At 40.3% G+C, this 16,366-nt stretch overlaps 1 protein-coding gene across 2 annotated transcripts in view; it reads left to right on the top strand.

The window, feature by feature from the left end:
• Positions 1 to 16,366, top strand: part of LOC101794833 (uncharacterized) — a 228,103-nt gene that overhangs the window by 155,289 nt on the left and 56,448 nt on the right. For both annotated transcript variants that reach the window (XM_072030618.1, XM_072030619.1), the window contains exons 25-32: positions 8,643 to 8,696; positions 9,103 to 9,156; positions 10,114 to 10,167; positions 10,832 to 10,885; positions 11,349 to 11,384; positions 14,145 to 14,207; positions 15,389 to 15,442; positions 16,260 to 16,301. In XM_072030618.1, the coding sequence (XP_071886719.1) occupies positions 8,643 to 8,696; positions 9,103 to 9,156; positions 10,114 to 10,167; positions 10,832 to 10,885; positions 11,349 to 11,384; positions 14,145 to 14,207; positions 15,389 to 15,442; positions 16,260 to 16,301 (411 nt within the window). The remainder of the gene's footprint in view (positions 1 to 8,642; positions 8,697 to 9,102; positions 9,157 to 10,113; positions 10,168 to 10,831; positions 10,886 to 11,348; positions 11,385 to 14,144; positions 14,208 to 15,388; positions 15,443 to 16,259; positions 16,302 to 16,366) is intronic.

Raw genomic sequence — 16,366 nt, 5'->3', positions numbered from 1 at the left:
GTGTCATGATCTGGCTTATTAGGGAAGGTACAGACAGAGGCTTAAAACTATGTCTATTCTCCCAATGAGGGATGATGTGAAGAATGTTTTAAGTTCATGACCCCTTATCTCTATTTTTTTTAAGCTTTTGTCAAGATAATGCTCCAACTTGCACCATCTGTAACTTTATAAGGACAAAACAATGCTATGTGTGTCATGTATTGTCAAGGAGGGTTTGTCTCCACCTTGAAACAACCCATGCTGCCCTGTGCTGTTATAACCCTGGCACTTGCCTCTGGCTTGGCTTCTTGCTAACTTTGTAGCCAAATTCAGTCAACCCAAGTCACTATTTAGGGGCATTCTGCGTAATGAGAAAAATGTCTTTGGGAACGTGCTCAGGCAGGAAGAATGCAAGCTCGCTTTAAGCTAATCACTCAGGAGCAAACTGAGTATTTTATTTGTTCCCCTTCTCAAGCTAACAAACAGTGTCTTTGACTTCGGGATTTTGTTACAACACTCAGTTAAGTTTGGAGCATGAATGAAGAACCTCCATTACTACAGCTGTTGGTGATGTGTTGCAATGAACAGCACACAGCTCAACAGCAGACACTGATTTTTCGTTTATTTCCTCTGGCAAGCTATGCCCTTGTAACCAGGAAACATGATCTAGAAATGGATTCTGCAGCAGACATTTAGCAGTGAGCTGTTCCCATGTCTGCAGAGGCCGTCAGCGATGCAATCCAGGGTTTTCAGATCCTGTGCGGGTGAGGACCCTTGTGTTCAGCTGGGAACTTTGCCCTGCCACACCACCCAATATTGATCTACATATTTTTAAGACTTTTTCATTTGGTACACTATTTGGTTTGTAAATACTTCAACAGCAGCCTTTAAGAAGAATGAAGGCATTATTTCCAATGGATTTAATTTTAATATTTTTTTTTTTCCCCCAGATAATATTAAAAGGTCCCCCCACACTTTCTGAACTATGTGTGTAGCCACCGGGAGAGGATTTTCCTTGCTTTTGGGGAAGATTTGTCTCCATGCATTAATTCTGATATATCTAACTATCCATCCAAACAATGTCATACTTGCTCAGCTCAAGTTCTCTGTAACTTTACAAAAAATATATATGCATATGTTAGCAATTTCATAAACATATCTGCGAGAACTGCTGACATAGCAATAAGTAGTTTTCCTTTCAGCACAGGCTAAATAAAGTTTTCAAATTTTATGTTAATTAAAGCTGCATATAGTGCTAGCCCCATTGAGGGATACTTAAATTGACTCTTCCTCCAAGCTAACTGTGAGGATGGAAAAACATCGTTCCTATTCCTGCAGTGACACGCTGTCCCCAATATATTACTGCAGATTTCCATATTTCTGTTTGGAGAAAGTGCTTACGTTCAACTTGTGACAAAACTACTTTTCAGCTTAGCAGCAGTTTTTATGACATTAGGTTTCTAAGCACTTTATCAGCATTTCTCTCTCTCTCTTTTTTTTTTTCTTTTTTTCTCTCTCCATTTTACCTTAATCACTCTATGCTCCCAAAATACCCAAGAAGAGAAGTGGTTTCCTTAGGCTGTAGTTACAGTGAGGTTCTTCCAAATGATTTATGGAAGTCTGGGCCACCTGTTCCCATGCCATCTTCATAGTGTTGAGGACCAACAGATTTGATTTGCCCATACATTAATTAGTTTAGGACACTAAAATAACCTTCCTTCCTCTGCTATTTTAAATTTAAATATAGTTTTGTTTTCTGACCTGTCTGCCTCCATGGACAGCTGTGTGGGCAGAAGAAAGGAATGGAGATAGGGGTGAAGAAGCAGTGTTGTTACTGAAATGCATAGAAAAAGCCACAAAAGGATGCCAGTAGATTCTTACCCCCTGTTCTGCAGAACCCACTGGGTCAGCAGATCCAGTGACAACCCGCAGCAGAGATGATATCTGTCTGTCTGTAGAGGACCCTTGATTGGGCATCTTCATATTTCAGAGTTAATTAAGTGGCACATCTGATGAAGCAGTGAGAAGGCAATTTCTTAGCCAGCCTGGGGATGTCTTGTGACAACAGGGTAGCCACAGTTTTGCCTTTCTCCTTACATGCCCCAACTCAAACTAAACTTTAATCCAAAAAGTCCTTTTGATTTTTTTCCTTCTAAATCTGCCATGGTGGTGAGCCTGTCCATGTACTTGCTTGTTCCATGTTATCCAGTCAGCACCCCCAAAAAGGAGCACCTATTATCGTGACCCTTACAAATGTTGCATCTTGCAATGTCATTAAGCCCTGGGCATTAAACACATTGGGGTTTATTTCCCCTCTGGATATTCATGTTTTTCCTGCAGCAGAGACACAGACATCTGAGCTCGTAATGTGTTTGTGTTGTTATTATTTACTTGTACTATTTTTGTTTGCAGGAAACTTAATCATGGGCCAAGCTTCTATTGCAGTAGGCTGTTCGAATGCAGACTGAAAAATGAGCATTTCTGTGAAGTGCTTTCAGTCGAAACAGATGGATGAGTACCAAGCACGGCAAACAATGAGGCTGTGCATTTCTGCATGGTTGCCTGAGATCCTGATGTACCACATCTGTCCCGTTGTTGGGAGGAAGAGTTCAGAGAAGGGGCTGAAGGCAGTTGATTAGGCACCTTTTCAAATGCTTTTCTAGGCATGAGGGTTATTCTGAGGAGGCAGGAGATCCACAGTTAGGCATGGTACACCAGGTGAGCTGCGAGGGCTGCATTTGCTGGCTCGGCAAAGGGGGAATTTGATGCCCCAGTACCCGTTGAGGGCTCAGACTCTGAGCTGAGTCACTGTGTTACCAGGGCTGGGATTCAGCTCCATAAACAAGTTCTTGTTACTAGCAATTAAGGGCAGAGATGCATGTGTCTGTGCTCCTGTTACAGTTGACTAAGGTCCAGTTAATACTGGTGGTGGAGCCCAGGCAGCCATTCAACTCTCCTGAAGCAGCTACTTCCAAATTCTCCACTGAGCCACTCTCTAGGCTTCCTGAGCTGAGCAGGTGCATGCTGTCCACCAGTGGGAAGGCAAAATGATTCAAAACTATCTGAAATTTAAGTTAAAGTTCCATAACTTATGCTTGTGATATGTCTGGGCCATTATTGAGGTTTGCTTTATGGTAAATAACCTGGTGATAGAACTAAGACCTGTAAGGGAGGCCAGTACAAGCTGTACCTTTTATGGCTGTGGCTGGAAGTGATTTAATTAGTATAGACTCATTTGTAGGGTGTGAGATCAAGCCCGGCTTTTCTTAACTAGCTCAGAGGAAATAAATGGTATCCTTCGAAATGCATGGTGTCCTTAATGTCCTTTTTGTGATGCAAGTTAATACTGCGAAATGTAAGAAAAATATACAGGCCCCAGCTGCAAAGCTCAGATTGAATTAAACTATGCCAGTGCTGCTTGAAATTGGAAGATACTGCTCAGAGCTATCTTTAATAAGATCTATACCTTTAACAAAACAAAGGAAAAAAAAATCACCAGACTGTAGACCACTAATAGTACTGAAACAAGAGACCATAAGGAAGATTTTTTTATTCTCTTATTTGCTGTACTGACTCAGTAAAACAACTGAAAGCAAACAAATAGGAAATAAATCTTAATCTGTGGACAAAAGAGATCATGTTCATATCTTACACTAAGTGATGAAATTAAACAAATACTGCTTTGCACTGAAAGCAAGAAATTCTCCTGCAGAGACTGCCATGTACAAAGTCAACTTTATTCAGTACCCTTACAGAGCTGGAAAGACAGTTCAGGGAATCTCTGTTTAATACATTTATTTTTTAAAATAATGTTGGTATTCCAATTATAATGCCACCTGGTGAAACAACTGGAGACCTCATTCATTTATAAATTATGACAGTATCGCTGAAACCAACTATACAGGATACATCATAGGAAATGTTCAGATCTGTTGGATCCTCAGGCTTTTTGGTTTTCAGCATCATCAGCAATACCCTTTTCCTATATCCTCTTATCTTTTCTTGGTTTGTAAGGCAGGATTCAAGCAAAGAAAGCAAAACAGTATTCTACTGCAGCATTAATGAAGATAACTCACAGGAGTTGTGTTGTCGGATGTGGTCGTGCCAGAGGTGAAAAAAGATGAGCAGATGTGAGAGGCAGATTCCAGAGACTGTTCAGATGTAGTAAAGGAGAAATAGAGATCTGGGGTAGCAGGGGACATGGTGAGGCACATGGACTGCTCCACACAATTTGCTGCAACAGCCAACTCTGATGGGAAGGAAAGGGAAATAAAGGGGAGTCATCATGGAGCCAACAGGTCAGGTCTGTGAGGACTTCCCGAGAGGTGAAGGGAATAATTGGTTCTGAACTGGAGACAAGCCCCAGCACTGGAAGAGGAAGACTCTCAGCACCATGTCATTCATTTCACTATCATTATGGCAGGAGACAGGATGTTTCTGGATGTCCTGGAGGTTTGTCTCATTCATAAAGCTGGCATACTGCCTAAAGGGTCCAGACCACAGTCTGCTTTTTCATGGATTTAGGGCTTTTCTAAGCCTTTCTCACAGTGCTAGAGGCTCTAGGCGTTGGCATGGAATGATATGAAGAAAATAGGGTTGTGCAAGCTTTGCCTGCAGAGACAGATATCTGGAAAAGCCATCAGACTTCAGTTTCCATCTTGGAATGACATTTGTTCACCTTTCTTTAAAACATAGCCATCCTTTTTTTTTTTTTTTTTTTTTCTCCCTGGAAAATAGATTTGGGCAAACAACCTACTGATGCAGTCACACACAAAAGCTTTTGTTCCTTTTCAAAGTTTCCTTAGGGAGTGCAGAACCCAAATCTTAATAGCTCTGCCTTTCCCAGCCTGTCTTTCAGCAGGGTATGTGCTGGAAGAAGAAAGCATCCTTTAGTGGTTCCTGGAGAACAGGCACAGCTGTGCCTTCGGTATCGTGTCAGATTTCTTTCCTGAGAACTGTCCGTGGATTACATTGTCTTAGGAATGGAGCTGGATAAAACATAAGCCTGAAAAATATCCCACACCACAATGTCTGTATAGTTGTCCCTACCCTAACACACACACCTCAATACACTTTCCCATGGATATTTGGATTTTAAAGAACATTTGCAATATTTTTGTTTCCAAATAGCAGTTTGATAATAACTTCTTCTAAACTTTTTCATAGAAGAGCCATGTTTTGCATTTGTTTTCCAAACTGAGATTGTATACTTCTGTTTTAAAGAACAAAGTTTTTATCTTCCTTTTTTTTTTCAGCATGTAGGAAGCACACATCAGCATCTTTACCAGCCAGGAAAAACAAAAGCAAAAAACAAAAACAAAAACAAAACAAAACAAAAACTCCATCTATTTTTTTCTTCTGGATTGGAATTTTAAAGGGACAGCCTTGGGATTTGGGTCAGGGACTTTCATATGTATAATTCATCAGATGGTCAGTGAAAAAGGTGATCAGCAAAATAAGGTGCTTTAATCTGGATTCAGGACAAAAGGAAATCAAGGAAAACAGATTGTGTGAGATTTTGGTATTAAACAATATTGGCTGTCCTCCTGCTGCTGTTTTTTTTTTTTGTTTTGTTTTGTTTTGTTTTGTTTTGTTTTTCTTTCTTTCTTTATCACTAATAAATGCTGTCAGTTAGTTTGGACCTTTCTAAATACCTGGGAGAATAGTTCTTTCTCTGAAGTTTACTCAGAAGTGGATGTACTGGTGTACACGGTCAGCTGGATCAGGCTGTCAGAATCCTGCATGCTTCCCCAGGATGCAGGTAGTCAAGGCATAGAATTGTTCTTTCTAAATCCATCTCAGAGAGTCTTTATCAGAAGAGCTATCCATTTTTGGGTTTCACTTTGTTGGTGCACCATGTGGTGAAGTTAACTGGGTAGCCCAGTCTTAGGCGTAATGTCCCAGGTGATTGCTTTCAAAGGGAGCAATGGCACTGAATTACTAGCAGTAGTCGTGGGTAAGGATCGGTGTGTTTTGATTTCAAGACTCAGGATTGAATGAAGTTTCTGTGTTCCAGAATATGGAAAGTTTAAGAGAAAAATCAGAAATTCTTTGGATAATAGGGATATCCAGAGTTGCTAGGAGAAAGAGTTTGGACCAGGAGGATGTGGAGCCACATGTTTCAGGAGTTAGGCTGCTTGCTGATGGATACGTGAGCGAAACTTTTCTTATGGAGAAGATAGATCCTGTCTAGGGTGTGTATCCTACATGGGGGATGACCAGGCTGACGCTGAGTCCTGGCTGAGGTTTGCTGTGGTATGGCAGTTTCATTAATCCTTATGGATTGTTTACTAGATGCCATTGTCACAAAAATCAGAAAGAGATGATAATTTTTATAGGTCATGAAGAAGATAAAAATGATGCTATTAAATATATGGAAGTATGTTCTTTGCTCTTATAAGCCATTTTTTTTAAATAACCTGCACTGTTAGGTAAAACATGAATGTTTCTGGAAATGTCTGGGTGTCAGACAGATTTCACACCTCTTGGTAGAAGCTCCCTGTTGTAGGGCTATGGGGAATATGTGTTTGATCTTTGGAGTTCATGAGGTCATGGCAGAGAGAAAGAACAAAATTAGGCTAATAGGTAGGAAGCCAGAGAACAGGCAAGGAAAGCCTGCAAGGGTAAATTTCACACTTTTATATTTTTTTTCTGCTTATGTACAATCTACTTGGCTGCTGAATCAGTTTGTTTTTGTATTTCTAAAGCTACCCTTGACATCTTTCCTAGCACTGCACACATTCTTCATGACAACCACTTCTTGGAGCCCATACCTTATTCAAGGCCTCCCAACAATACCATCCTGGTAGGGTTAGAGTAGGGCCAAGCAGGACTTTGAGGTGCCTGGCATCTGATCTCCGTTCTGTTGCCCTCTGCTGGTATTTTTTTCTAGTACTGGGCTAATTTGGACTGTTATTTATTTATTTATTTTTATGTCAAAGTCTCTTTTAAATGATGGATGGGCTCATCCAGGTGTGTTCTGGTGGGTCCAGAGCTCCTTAAATGCAGGCCTCTCCTGCAATGGCATTTGAACTCCTGTGCCCAGAGGCAGGCACAGGGTTCCCCAGAAGTTATGTCATCAGCATCAGGCATCCCAAGGCATTTGTTCCTGCAGATTTTTGAGCTGTGCTCACACTTGAGACACTCTGCAAATACTGATGTTGTTGGTGGAATGATTCCATGTCTATTCTGGACTGAGTTGCAGTGAAAGCAGATTATGGGTGGTGTATAAACCAAGTGCATCTTCAGGTCTCTTTTTTGGTTGCTTAGCACCATCTATTGGTGAGATGACATACTCTGGCTGATTTTTACAAGCATATTCTAAAATGACTGCTTATCCAGTGCTTTCTCTGTCAAACTATGCCACAAAAATTGCCTTGTTCTTTTTCATTATCACCATTTTATCCTCTCCAGCTACAATTTTCCTTAAATGTTAAATGCTAATATTGATCCATGACTTGTAATATCATTGTAGTAAAAAAATCACTGTAATAAAAAAAACATATCATTGTAATAAAAAAAATCACAAAAGCTGTGATTTTTGATATTGATACTGAATTGTAACACAGGTCTAGCAGAAAAGAAGCTAACTAATCATTTTCTATCTTGTATTGGTTGCTCACTTTTAATTTTTTACATAGAGTGTTGTATATGTTTTTGTTTGTTTGTTTATTTGTTCATTTTGGGATGTGTTTTTGAAGTACAAATATCAAAACTCCCTCTGTGCTGGAAACTGAAAATGACTTAAATCATGGTGTTAGAAAGTCTGAAAGAAACAGACAAGGTTAAAGTTTCAACTCTGTCATGTATCCATCCTTATACTGATTGCATAGGTCCTGATACAAAAACCCCATGAACACATGCTTCTTTGTAAGTACAGGATAAATCCTATCTTGTCATCCAGCAGAAGCTGAAGGTAACTAAAACCTCTGTATCTCAGGCAGCCTATTAAGATTTGTCAAGTATGGAAAGAAAGTCCTCAGCTAGGAACTCACTTTTAACAATTTACCTTGTACACAAAAATAAATCCCTATGAAAATTGGATAGCTATTGAGATGAAATTTTCCCAAGAGAATTGTTGCAGGAAGGTGAGTAAGACTTCTAGGACATTTCCAGCTGCATGTGTGCATTGAAGTATGAGTTTGTGAAAATCTTTTATTGTCATAAAGGTTAATACAGAGCACTGAACTGGTGGAGTATTTATTTTAAAACACCTGATCCAATATATACTTCTCCATACATTTGGATTCTTATTCAAAAACAAGCAAGCAAGCAAGCAAACAGAAACACCACAAGTCTGTTCCATTCACTAGTTACTTCAGAACTATTTTTGCAGTAGCAAATCATTTGTTTTGAAACATTAATCAAGATTAAACTAGGCTGGATGCCACGAGGGGTCCCACCATACCTTGTACTGGAGTCCAGGATGGAGCTCACCTCATAACAACAGTAACTAGTGCCTTAAGCAGGAGATCCTGTTCTGTTCATGAGCACAGTTCCCTGGGAGCTCAGTTTGGCATCTTTCAGGTTTTGGACACTAGTTAATGAAACATGAAGCTCATTGCTGATGCTGTTTGGAATGGGCTGCATTTGCACAGAGGAAAGGCCTGAGGCTTTTTGCCACTAACAGGGAGATTAATAAATGGGTTTTGCTTCTCTTACAGGGACCTCCAGGGCCCCCAGGCATTGCTGGACCCCCTGGACCACCTGGAGCACCAGTAAGAAAACAACTTTGTTTGTTTGTTTGTTTATCTTTGTTGTTTGTTTTACATCAAGGAGAGGAAAGAAATAATAATAATAATAAAAAAAAACAGTTCAGGAGAATTTAGGTGATTGGATTTCAGTGGGAACTGAGTCAGGCCCTTTGGCAATGTGTGTTTTCTCTTGTATTTTCATGATGAAAAGCCACAGCTGGCCTTGCAGGACAATGTCTCTGCATCAAGCACTGGAATCACTTTGACGCTACCTGCACAAAAGTCAATGTCTGCAGGATTCCCCACGGCAGGGACCTGACTTCTGTGGAAGGGAGAATTGTATTTGAATTGAAAGCAGAAGCCTCCGGTGAGGTGGCTGTAAAGGGCAGAAATACTGATTTTGTGTGTGTGTGCTCGATTCTTTTTTCAGGGACTGCCAGGAGAGGTTGGCGTTTCTGGTAAAACCGGACCCCCGGGACCAGCTGTAAGTTTGGAGGGATGGTTTGCATCGCCTCCATGCTCTCTGTGACTTCACATATTTTACTTCTAAAGTCTTTGCTCCCTTCCTGCAGGTTTTAAGTGCTGGCTCCAACACTGTCTCCTTTAATGCAGGCATTAGCCTGATGCCTTTAGTGATCAAGAAGCTTACCAGATGCAGCTGCACATTGGGACTGTGATGTTCTCATTATATAATAACTTTCAAAAGTCATTTTGCATTTGGCACAATATTCGTCTTCCAGACCTGGAGTTCCCTGAATCAGGCCAAAGAAGTGAAATAACAATCTCAGTTTTAGCAGAGCATCACAATTTCTATTCTCTCTTATGTCAAGAAAGGTGAATTATGGAATACTTCGTATTAAGAAGTGCCACCTACAGCCTGCAGTGTTTGGAGATTCACTGATGCTCAGAAAAGGGACACTTCTTTTTTTTTCTCACCATTTAAATGCATTTTAGAAGTAATTTTAATTCTTATCTTGCTGAATCATTATGTCTATATGTTGTGTAATTTAAAATCTATGTGTTGTATAAGATATTACTAATATTTAAAAGGTGAGACAGACTTTAGAAAAGCTTTATAGGTAAATAATAGAGATGTACAGAAAACGATAAGTAAAAATGCAATTTTTAAAGTTGTTCAGGACTCCACAGTCTTCATAAAACTTTTATATTGTTTTTTCTCTGTAACGATACTGACATCCAGTGGTCATTCACTATAATTGTGATACTGAAAAAAGGCTGAGCAGGTACATGTATATGCCTTGAAAGAGGTTTTGTATAATTTGAGTCACAGGAATGAAAAAGTCGGAAGAAAATGAATGAAATTGATCTTTTTCTTAAACTTGGTCAGTGGCAAGAGGGATGATTTCAGTGTGCTTATGTTTAGCTTGCTGTTAATGATTTAAAGAATGGGCATGTAGAGCTGATACTTTTCTCATTTTAGGGTTTGCCAGGCAAAGATGGATTAAATGGTCTTCCTGGGCTCCCAGGTCAAAAGGCAAGTGACACCACAAACACTGGCATAACCTACTCACCTGGGCAGCTTACCTGAGTGAGCTAGCAAGTGTAAGCAGGAAGGGGGCAGATCTCCAGAGCCAAACACACCTCACCTGATTCCTCTGGTGAAGCTCCATATACCTCTTTAACCCTGATACACAGCCCTTTGCAGTATCCAGTGCACTTCCAAGCTACACAGCATGTTTCAGCTCTTGATCACCAGTCTCTACTCTCCATGCAGACACCACCTATACTGAAAGATCAGATTCAAAGGTTTCACCTAAACATTCCGGTGGCCAAGACTCCAACCCCACAATTATCTGTTTTTCTTAACAGAAGTATTGTAGACTTTTTCACCACATACAACTTAAAGAAACTGAATGGAGATTTTGTTTTCCAGCGAATTTACTCTGGAAATCTTTAATATAACACCAGTTGACTTTTGTGTTATTCCAGAGATATCCCAGTAGATTTATTGGTGCTGCAGGTGTGCCTGCAAATAGTGCTAGAATGGTAAAACTTTCCTGGAAAGATACTCCCATGTGGCTCCATTTACATCCTCAGGCTGATACTGGGGCTCTGAGTCAAAATATTCCTCACTGTTGCCTGCAGACATGTTCCACTACCAGAGGAGTTTGAATATTAACATCTCGTATTCCCTGCAGGGAGAACAAGGGGAAAAGGGTGAAGAAGGCTTTCCTGGAAAAGCTGGCCCCAAGGTAAGTAATTTTATTTAATAGTTTGCTGTAGCCACTGAGTCAGCCAAGGTGTGATTTTGGAAGGGCTTGTGCTGAACTCAGGAGGGTAATGTTCCTCTAAAGTTTGATGGATAACAGGGTAATCAGTTATGGCTCAGTGCATCTTACTGTTCATGGTGTTCCAAGTTACTAAACCACATCTGATGCTCCTCTCTCAAGTCTACATGTGTAGGAAGATCTCATCTGTCCCTTGCATTGGATCCCTGTGGTCTGGGATCCTAAGACATCAAGAAGGCAGTTTCAGTGCCTTTCTGAAAGTAGGTAGAAGAACATGTGCCAGGACAATAGGGGGTACAATTTACCGATGAGAAAGCATTCTTGCAACAGGGTCTTGTCCTTACACTGTTAAAGTCATGTTTGTTTTTTTTTTTATTTTATTTTTTATTTTTTATTTTTTGTTTTTTGTTTTTTGTTTTTTTTTCAGGGTGACCCAGGAAGCCGTGGCCAAGCTGGTGAACAGGTGAGCAGAACAAATTATGCTAGCAGCAACTTCAGAGCAATGTAAAGTGACCACATGCAATAACAAAGCCATCTGTCAATAAAAAGAAGAGTGAAAGTCAGCAAGTGAATGGACAAGACTCGAGTTTGGAAAAATAATGTGGACATTCCACAGAAAATATACTAAATCCAGTTTTATCTGTATCTCAGAAAATTCAGTCTTCTTGCTGCAGGTGGATAAGGAAGAAAAGGAAGGCAGAGTGGCATAGAAGTGATTGTTTTTCCTTCACATTGCACATAAACCCAGTGTGCTAGTGACAGTTCTGGATGATGATGAACTTTTTGTAACTATGAGATGCAAGGGGTCATGCAGTCATTTCTAGATCATAAATGCTTGTTAGCACATAACCCCAGCTGGCTGTTAGAAATTACACAGTTATTTTCGTCTTTATGCACTGGGATTTAGGTTTCAGCAGATATCTGTTGAGCTCAGAGAGGAACAAGGGAACCATCCTGATATTTCCTAAAGCTGCCTGGAGCCCAATCAGGACCACTAACCAGAGATGTTAATGTCATCGTCTGCACACCAACTTTTCACCTGCAGCATGAAAATCTGGAGAAAGAGATACCTGTATCAGAGAGTCTTAAATCTTTGGCATACATCTTTGGATACTGAGTTATAGAGTATAAGCCAGCAATAGAAGAGTCTCAGAGCTTCAGTCTTCTCTCCTACCGGTCTCAGTCCAATCGTCTGCTATAAAGATGAAAGGGGAGAATGGTCATAACCTCTGCTCCCATGTTGTCTTTTGCAGTAAAACAGATCACACACTATCTGTACCATCAACTGGACTAGAAGGAGTAGCAGAAGAAGGTGTCCATGAGGAATTTCATATAGCAGCTTTCCATAAGCTGTGACAGTCTCTCCTTGCCTATTCTCTTTGAGGAGCTGATTGCCATTTTCCCTTGTTTGTCAGGGCTGTTTTGAATTTTAATCCCCCTTCCCAAAACACCTCTCTCTCCACAGTATCATGTTCTCCATACATTATATAAATGTTTCTGTCACTATTAAATAGTGCAAGCCCTTAGAGGACTTCACTTCATCTTTCTCTGAATTTGAAAGGCAACAGCCAGTTACAGGTGTGTGAATGTAATTGTTTAATCAGTTGTACACCACCCTCCAGAGAGCCGCCTTCTACTCTGTTTTTCTGTAGTTTGCTAATGAGAACGTTACGTTGGCCTGTGTCAGACGTCTTACTAATGTCAAGATACATCACACAAATGCTTCCTTCTTGCCTGCTTAGTTATCCTGTCAAGGGAGGGAACTGGATGGATTTAACATGATTAGTTTTTAGCAGATCCACATTGACTGTTTCTTAATACCTTCCTGTCTTTGAGCTCATACAAGCTCATTGACATTTTGCTTCAGTAGCTTTCTAGAGACCATATTTACACCACATGCCTTTATTTTAATTCTAAATACTCTCTTTTTCATCTCTTTAATATTAGGCTGTTTGTTAGTCCTTCTCATGATCTCTGGGATCTCATCATCAGCCAGGATCCCGCAGTGGCTCTCAAAAAACACCACTCCATCTCATCTCCAAATGTCACCATCTTTTAAAATGCTCCAAACATCATCCTGATGTTCCCAGTTCTGCTCAGTCAGCAAAATATCTTTTTCCTCCTGTGAGTTCTTCTGCAGACTCATTGCACCTATATCACAATAATGTTTGGACTCTTCTGATAAAGAGATAATCTCTTTAAAGAGGGAATTACCAGTTATAAATTCATGTTCCTACAATACTTAGTGCAATTGGGTTCTGTCCATCACTGAGATTCTTTTAGATATTGAAGTACAAATACATGTAGCAGAATAGTTATAAATAACAAACCCTGTGATTATTTTCAGATGACAAACTGGGTCAACTTGTAGCTAAGTTTAAGAATACTTGATATATTTAGAACAAACCACATGACACAGAGATTACAATTACTCCAACAACAGGCATTATAAAGCAGAAAGTCAAAGGTGAGGCTCAGACAGAAACAAATTCAAATGTGAAATAGCGCATCAAGACAATTCTAGACCTGCTCATTAGGTAACATCTGTACTGTTCAGATTACTAGAGTATTGTGTTTGCACTACCAGACTACCCGAGATGATTAAAATATTAAAGATATTTATTTATTTATTTATTTTTAGCTGCTCTTATTTTATTTGCTTGGTGCTGCTACAGAACAGCGTGAAGAAAACTTGCCCTAAATGTCATGGTCTCAGTTAACTGTGTAAAGGCAAAAAAAAGAGAGATCTCAGTTGCTGTTTTAAGTAATGATTTTGCAAGAAAAAATATATGTTGTAATTGAACAAGATGCTGTTTTCTCCCATCAAGACACACATATAATGATTCCAGGGCAAAAAAAAAGTTCAGTACAGCCCATACGTGATGTGGTGTGACTAGGTATCAAGAAGTAACTGCAGTCATTATGAATGCTGAACAATTCACAGACTAATATCAGTCATGCATTAAAATAGACAGCTAAATCAAGGTTTCATCCTTCCCAGCCTAAGGGCTAGCTGGATTAATCTGCCCTGAGAGCCAGCCTTGATGTATTTTTAAATGACATGAATGAGCAAGTGAAGAGTTTAGCCTGCCATTCTTCCCTTTCATTATTAATGATGCTTGAGATTTTGAGACTAATAATGTTTTTTGTTTGTTTGTTTTTAGTAGAAGGCATTCTTGAGGAATGTTCCTAGATTTCACCTACTACTTTCTCTGACTTTCAGGGTGAGGCAGGTCTTCCTGGTCCTCAGGGCTTGCCTGGACTGAGAGGAGAAAAAGGAGACCAGGTGAGTAACTTCAAGCCATAACTTGATTTTATTTGTCCATTTGGTGCCAGGTGGACACTTTGGTGCTTCAAGTGTGCCTAGATAATATTCTCTCTTGGTGGGTTTGCTGTGGTGGCATCTAGCAAGACCACCAAGTACCCCTTCCAATGTGGTACTTTACTGCCTCGTGACCACTACTGACTGCAGTGGAGGTGCTAAAGAACAGGATCTATCCTGAGCACAGAAGGTTTTGACTGAAGTCATACTGCTTGCGAGGCAGTGGAAGAGGTATAGTACTCATAAGGCATTTTCAGAAATACCTGCATGATTTAAGAACATTAAAAAAATGATGATAACAACTAAAATGCCAAATTCCTCTTGTCACTGAGCTCTGGAGAAGGTTCCAGATGGTTGGATTATTTTCTGATGGCCTAATTTCCACCCAAGTCCTGATATTTTGTGCTTCCCCCAGCTAGTTCTAGACCTTCAGAAGCATCTACACACTGAAAAATAGTTGGATCAGGAGCCTGGTAGTAAATTTAGCCATGTCAGTGAAGCCATTAGTCCTGATAGCTGATGTGTGCTTAAATGTGAGCAAGAAAGATCTAAAATTGACTCAAGATTTCCTGGTTGATTTGCTGTATTATATACACTGTAGAGTGTAGAATATAGAATATATTCTCTGTCTACACGAAATCATAGAAAGGTAGGTCATCTAGCTCTTATGTGAATACAGGATAAATATGTTTGTTTATGCACTTTGAGGAATATTCACATCATCCTTGTTAAGGGTCTTCCATTCAGGACACCAAGTTTCCTGGGCAAAGTAGAGATGTAGGCACCAGTGAATGGATGACTCAAGTCTTTCAACATAAGAAAACTAGTAGCACCGTTGTTCTCTCTGAGTCTTAAGTTGGTTCTGCTTCTTGTCTTTTTCAAATGGAAAAAAATCTGTGTTTTAAAACTGCATCAGTCAATAGGACCTTCTACATGCAAGTTGATTTAGGACTGGTGCTTTCCTTTCCATGAACTTAATCACCAGTGGTTGGTTTTTGAAAAGAGTGTGGATTTTGTGAAGCCATCTGAAAAATGTTATCCTTTCAATTGTTTGCACCGCATCTTGGATGACAGGTAAGATCAACTGAAACTGTAAAATGAGACTGATACAATCAAATTTCCTGCTTTCCTTTTTCTGCATTTAGGGAGAAAAAGGAAAAGATGGTCTCCCGGGACTGAAAGGTGAAAGAGGAGAAAAAGTAAGCCACTAATTGGTGGGCTATCAAACTACAGGTGCCACTTCCAGATAAGTCAACCTGGACTTCCCAGCTGATAGATCCTCAGGGTTTGGGGAGGGGTCATGGGACTGGGATGGTGCAGGAACTGCAGAGCTCTGCAGTCCCATTGGGGGATGTACAGAGGAAGGAGGAACTGGAGGAAAAATGAGGGGATAGATAGGTAGGAAAAGATTGTTATGAATGAACCAGGTGCCAGCTACTGGAGTCAGACCAATGCTGTGGGTGCCTCTGGCCTGTAGTGCCAGCTACTGGAGTGACTGGGGGGACCTCAATGCCAGCTACTGCAACCAGTGGGGTCTTCCACTCCCAGGCACTGGGGTGGGAGCAGAGTGTGGTCCCCAACCAGCTACGGCGGTGATTCTAGTGTGGGTGAGGTGTGTGTGCAACTTTACCTCACATAACAGTTTTAGCTAAAACACACTTTCCAATCAAGAATTCTGATCAGCTTTAACCTAAAATGTAAGTTAAGCTCTATATCACTCCTACAGGGGATGGAGTAACGTTAGAAATTCACTGCAAGGTGATAAAGACAACAAAGTGAGTGTCATGTGTGCAACAAAATTAGGACAGCAGAAATTCTGGCCAGAACAGTGGAGTAAATTCCATCCATGAGACAAGGCTGAACTCAGGGACTCCGGGATTTTCAGTGTCTCTGAACTGACAGATTGTCATTAGGCTACGTTTCCTCTGTAATGTTGCATCTTCTTGATGGTAAAGCTGTATTTTATTTGCACAGATTTTTATATCCTTAGTTATATTCTTCTTTTTCTCTCCCTAGGGTGACACAGGTTCCCCTGGCCCACCAGGCTTACCTGGAACAGTAAGTAAGGTTATATTTTGTGCTGCAAGCAATGTTCTGGGCATCATTACATTTCTCCCACACAA

The sequence above is a fragment of the Anas platyrhynchos genome, chromosome W, assembly GCF_047663525.1.
Source record: "Anas platyrhynchos isolate ZD024472 breed Pekin duck chromosome W, IASCAAS_PekinDuck_T2T, whole genome shotgun sequence".
Classification (NCBI taxonomy): Eukaryota; Metazoa; Chordata; class Aves; order Anseriformes; family Anatidae; genus Anas; species Anas platyrhynchos.
Note: the sequence above shows the minus strand (reverse complement) of the source record. Positions and strands in the feature narration are given on the sequence as shown.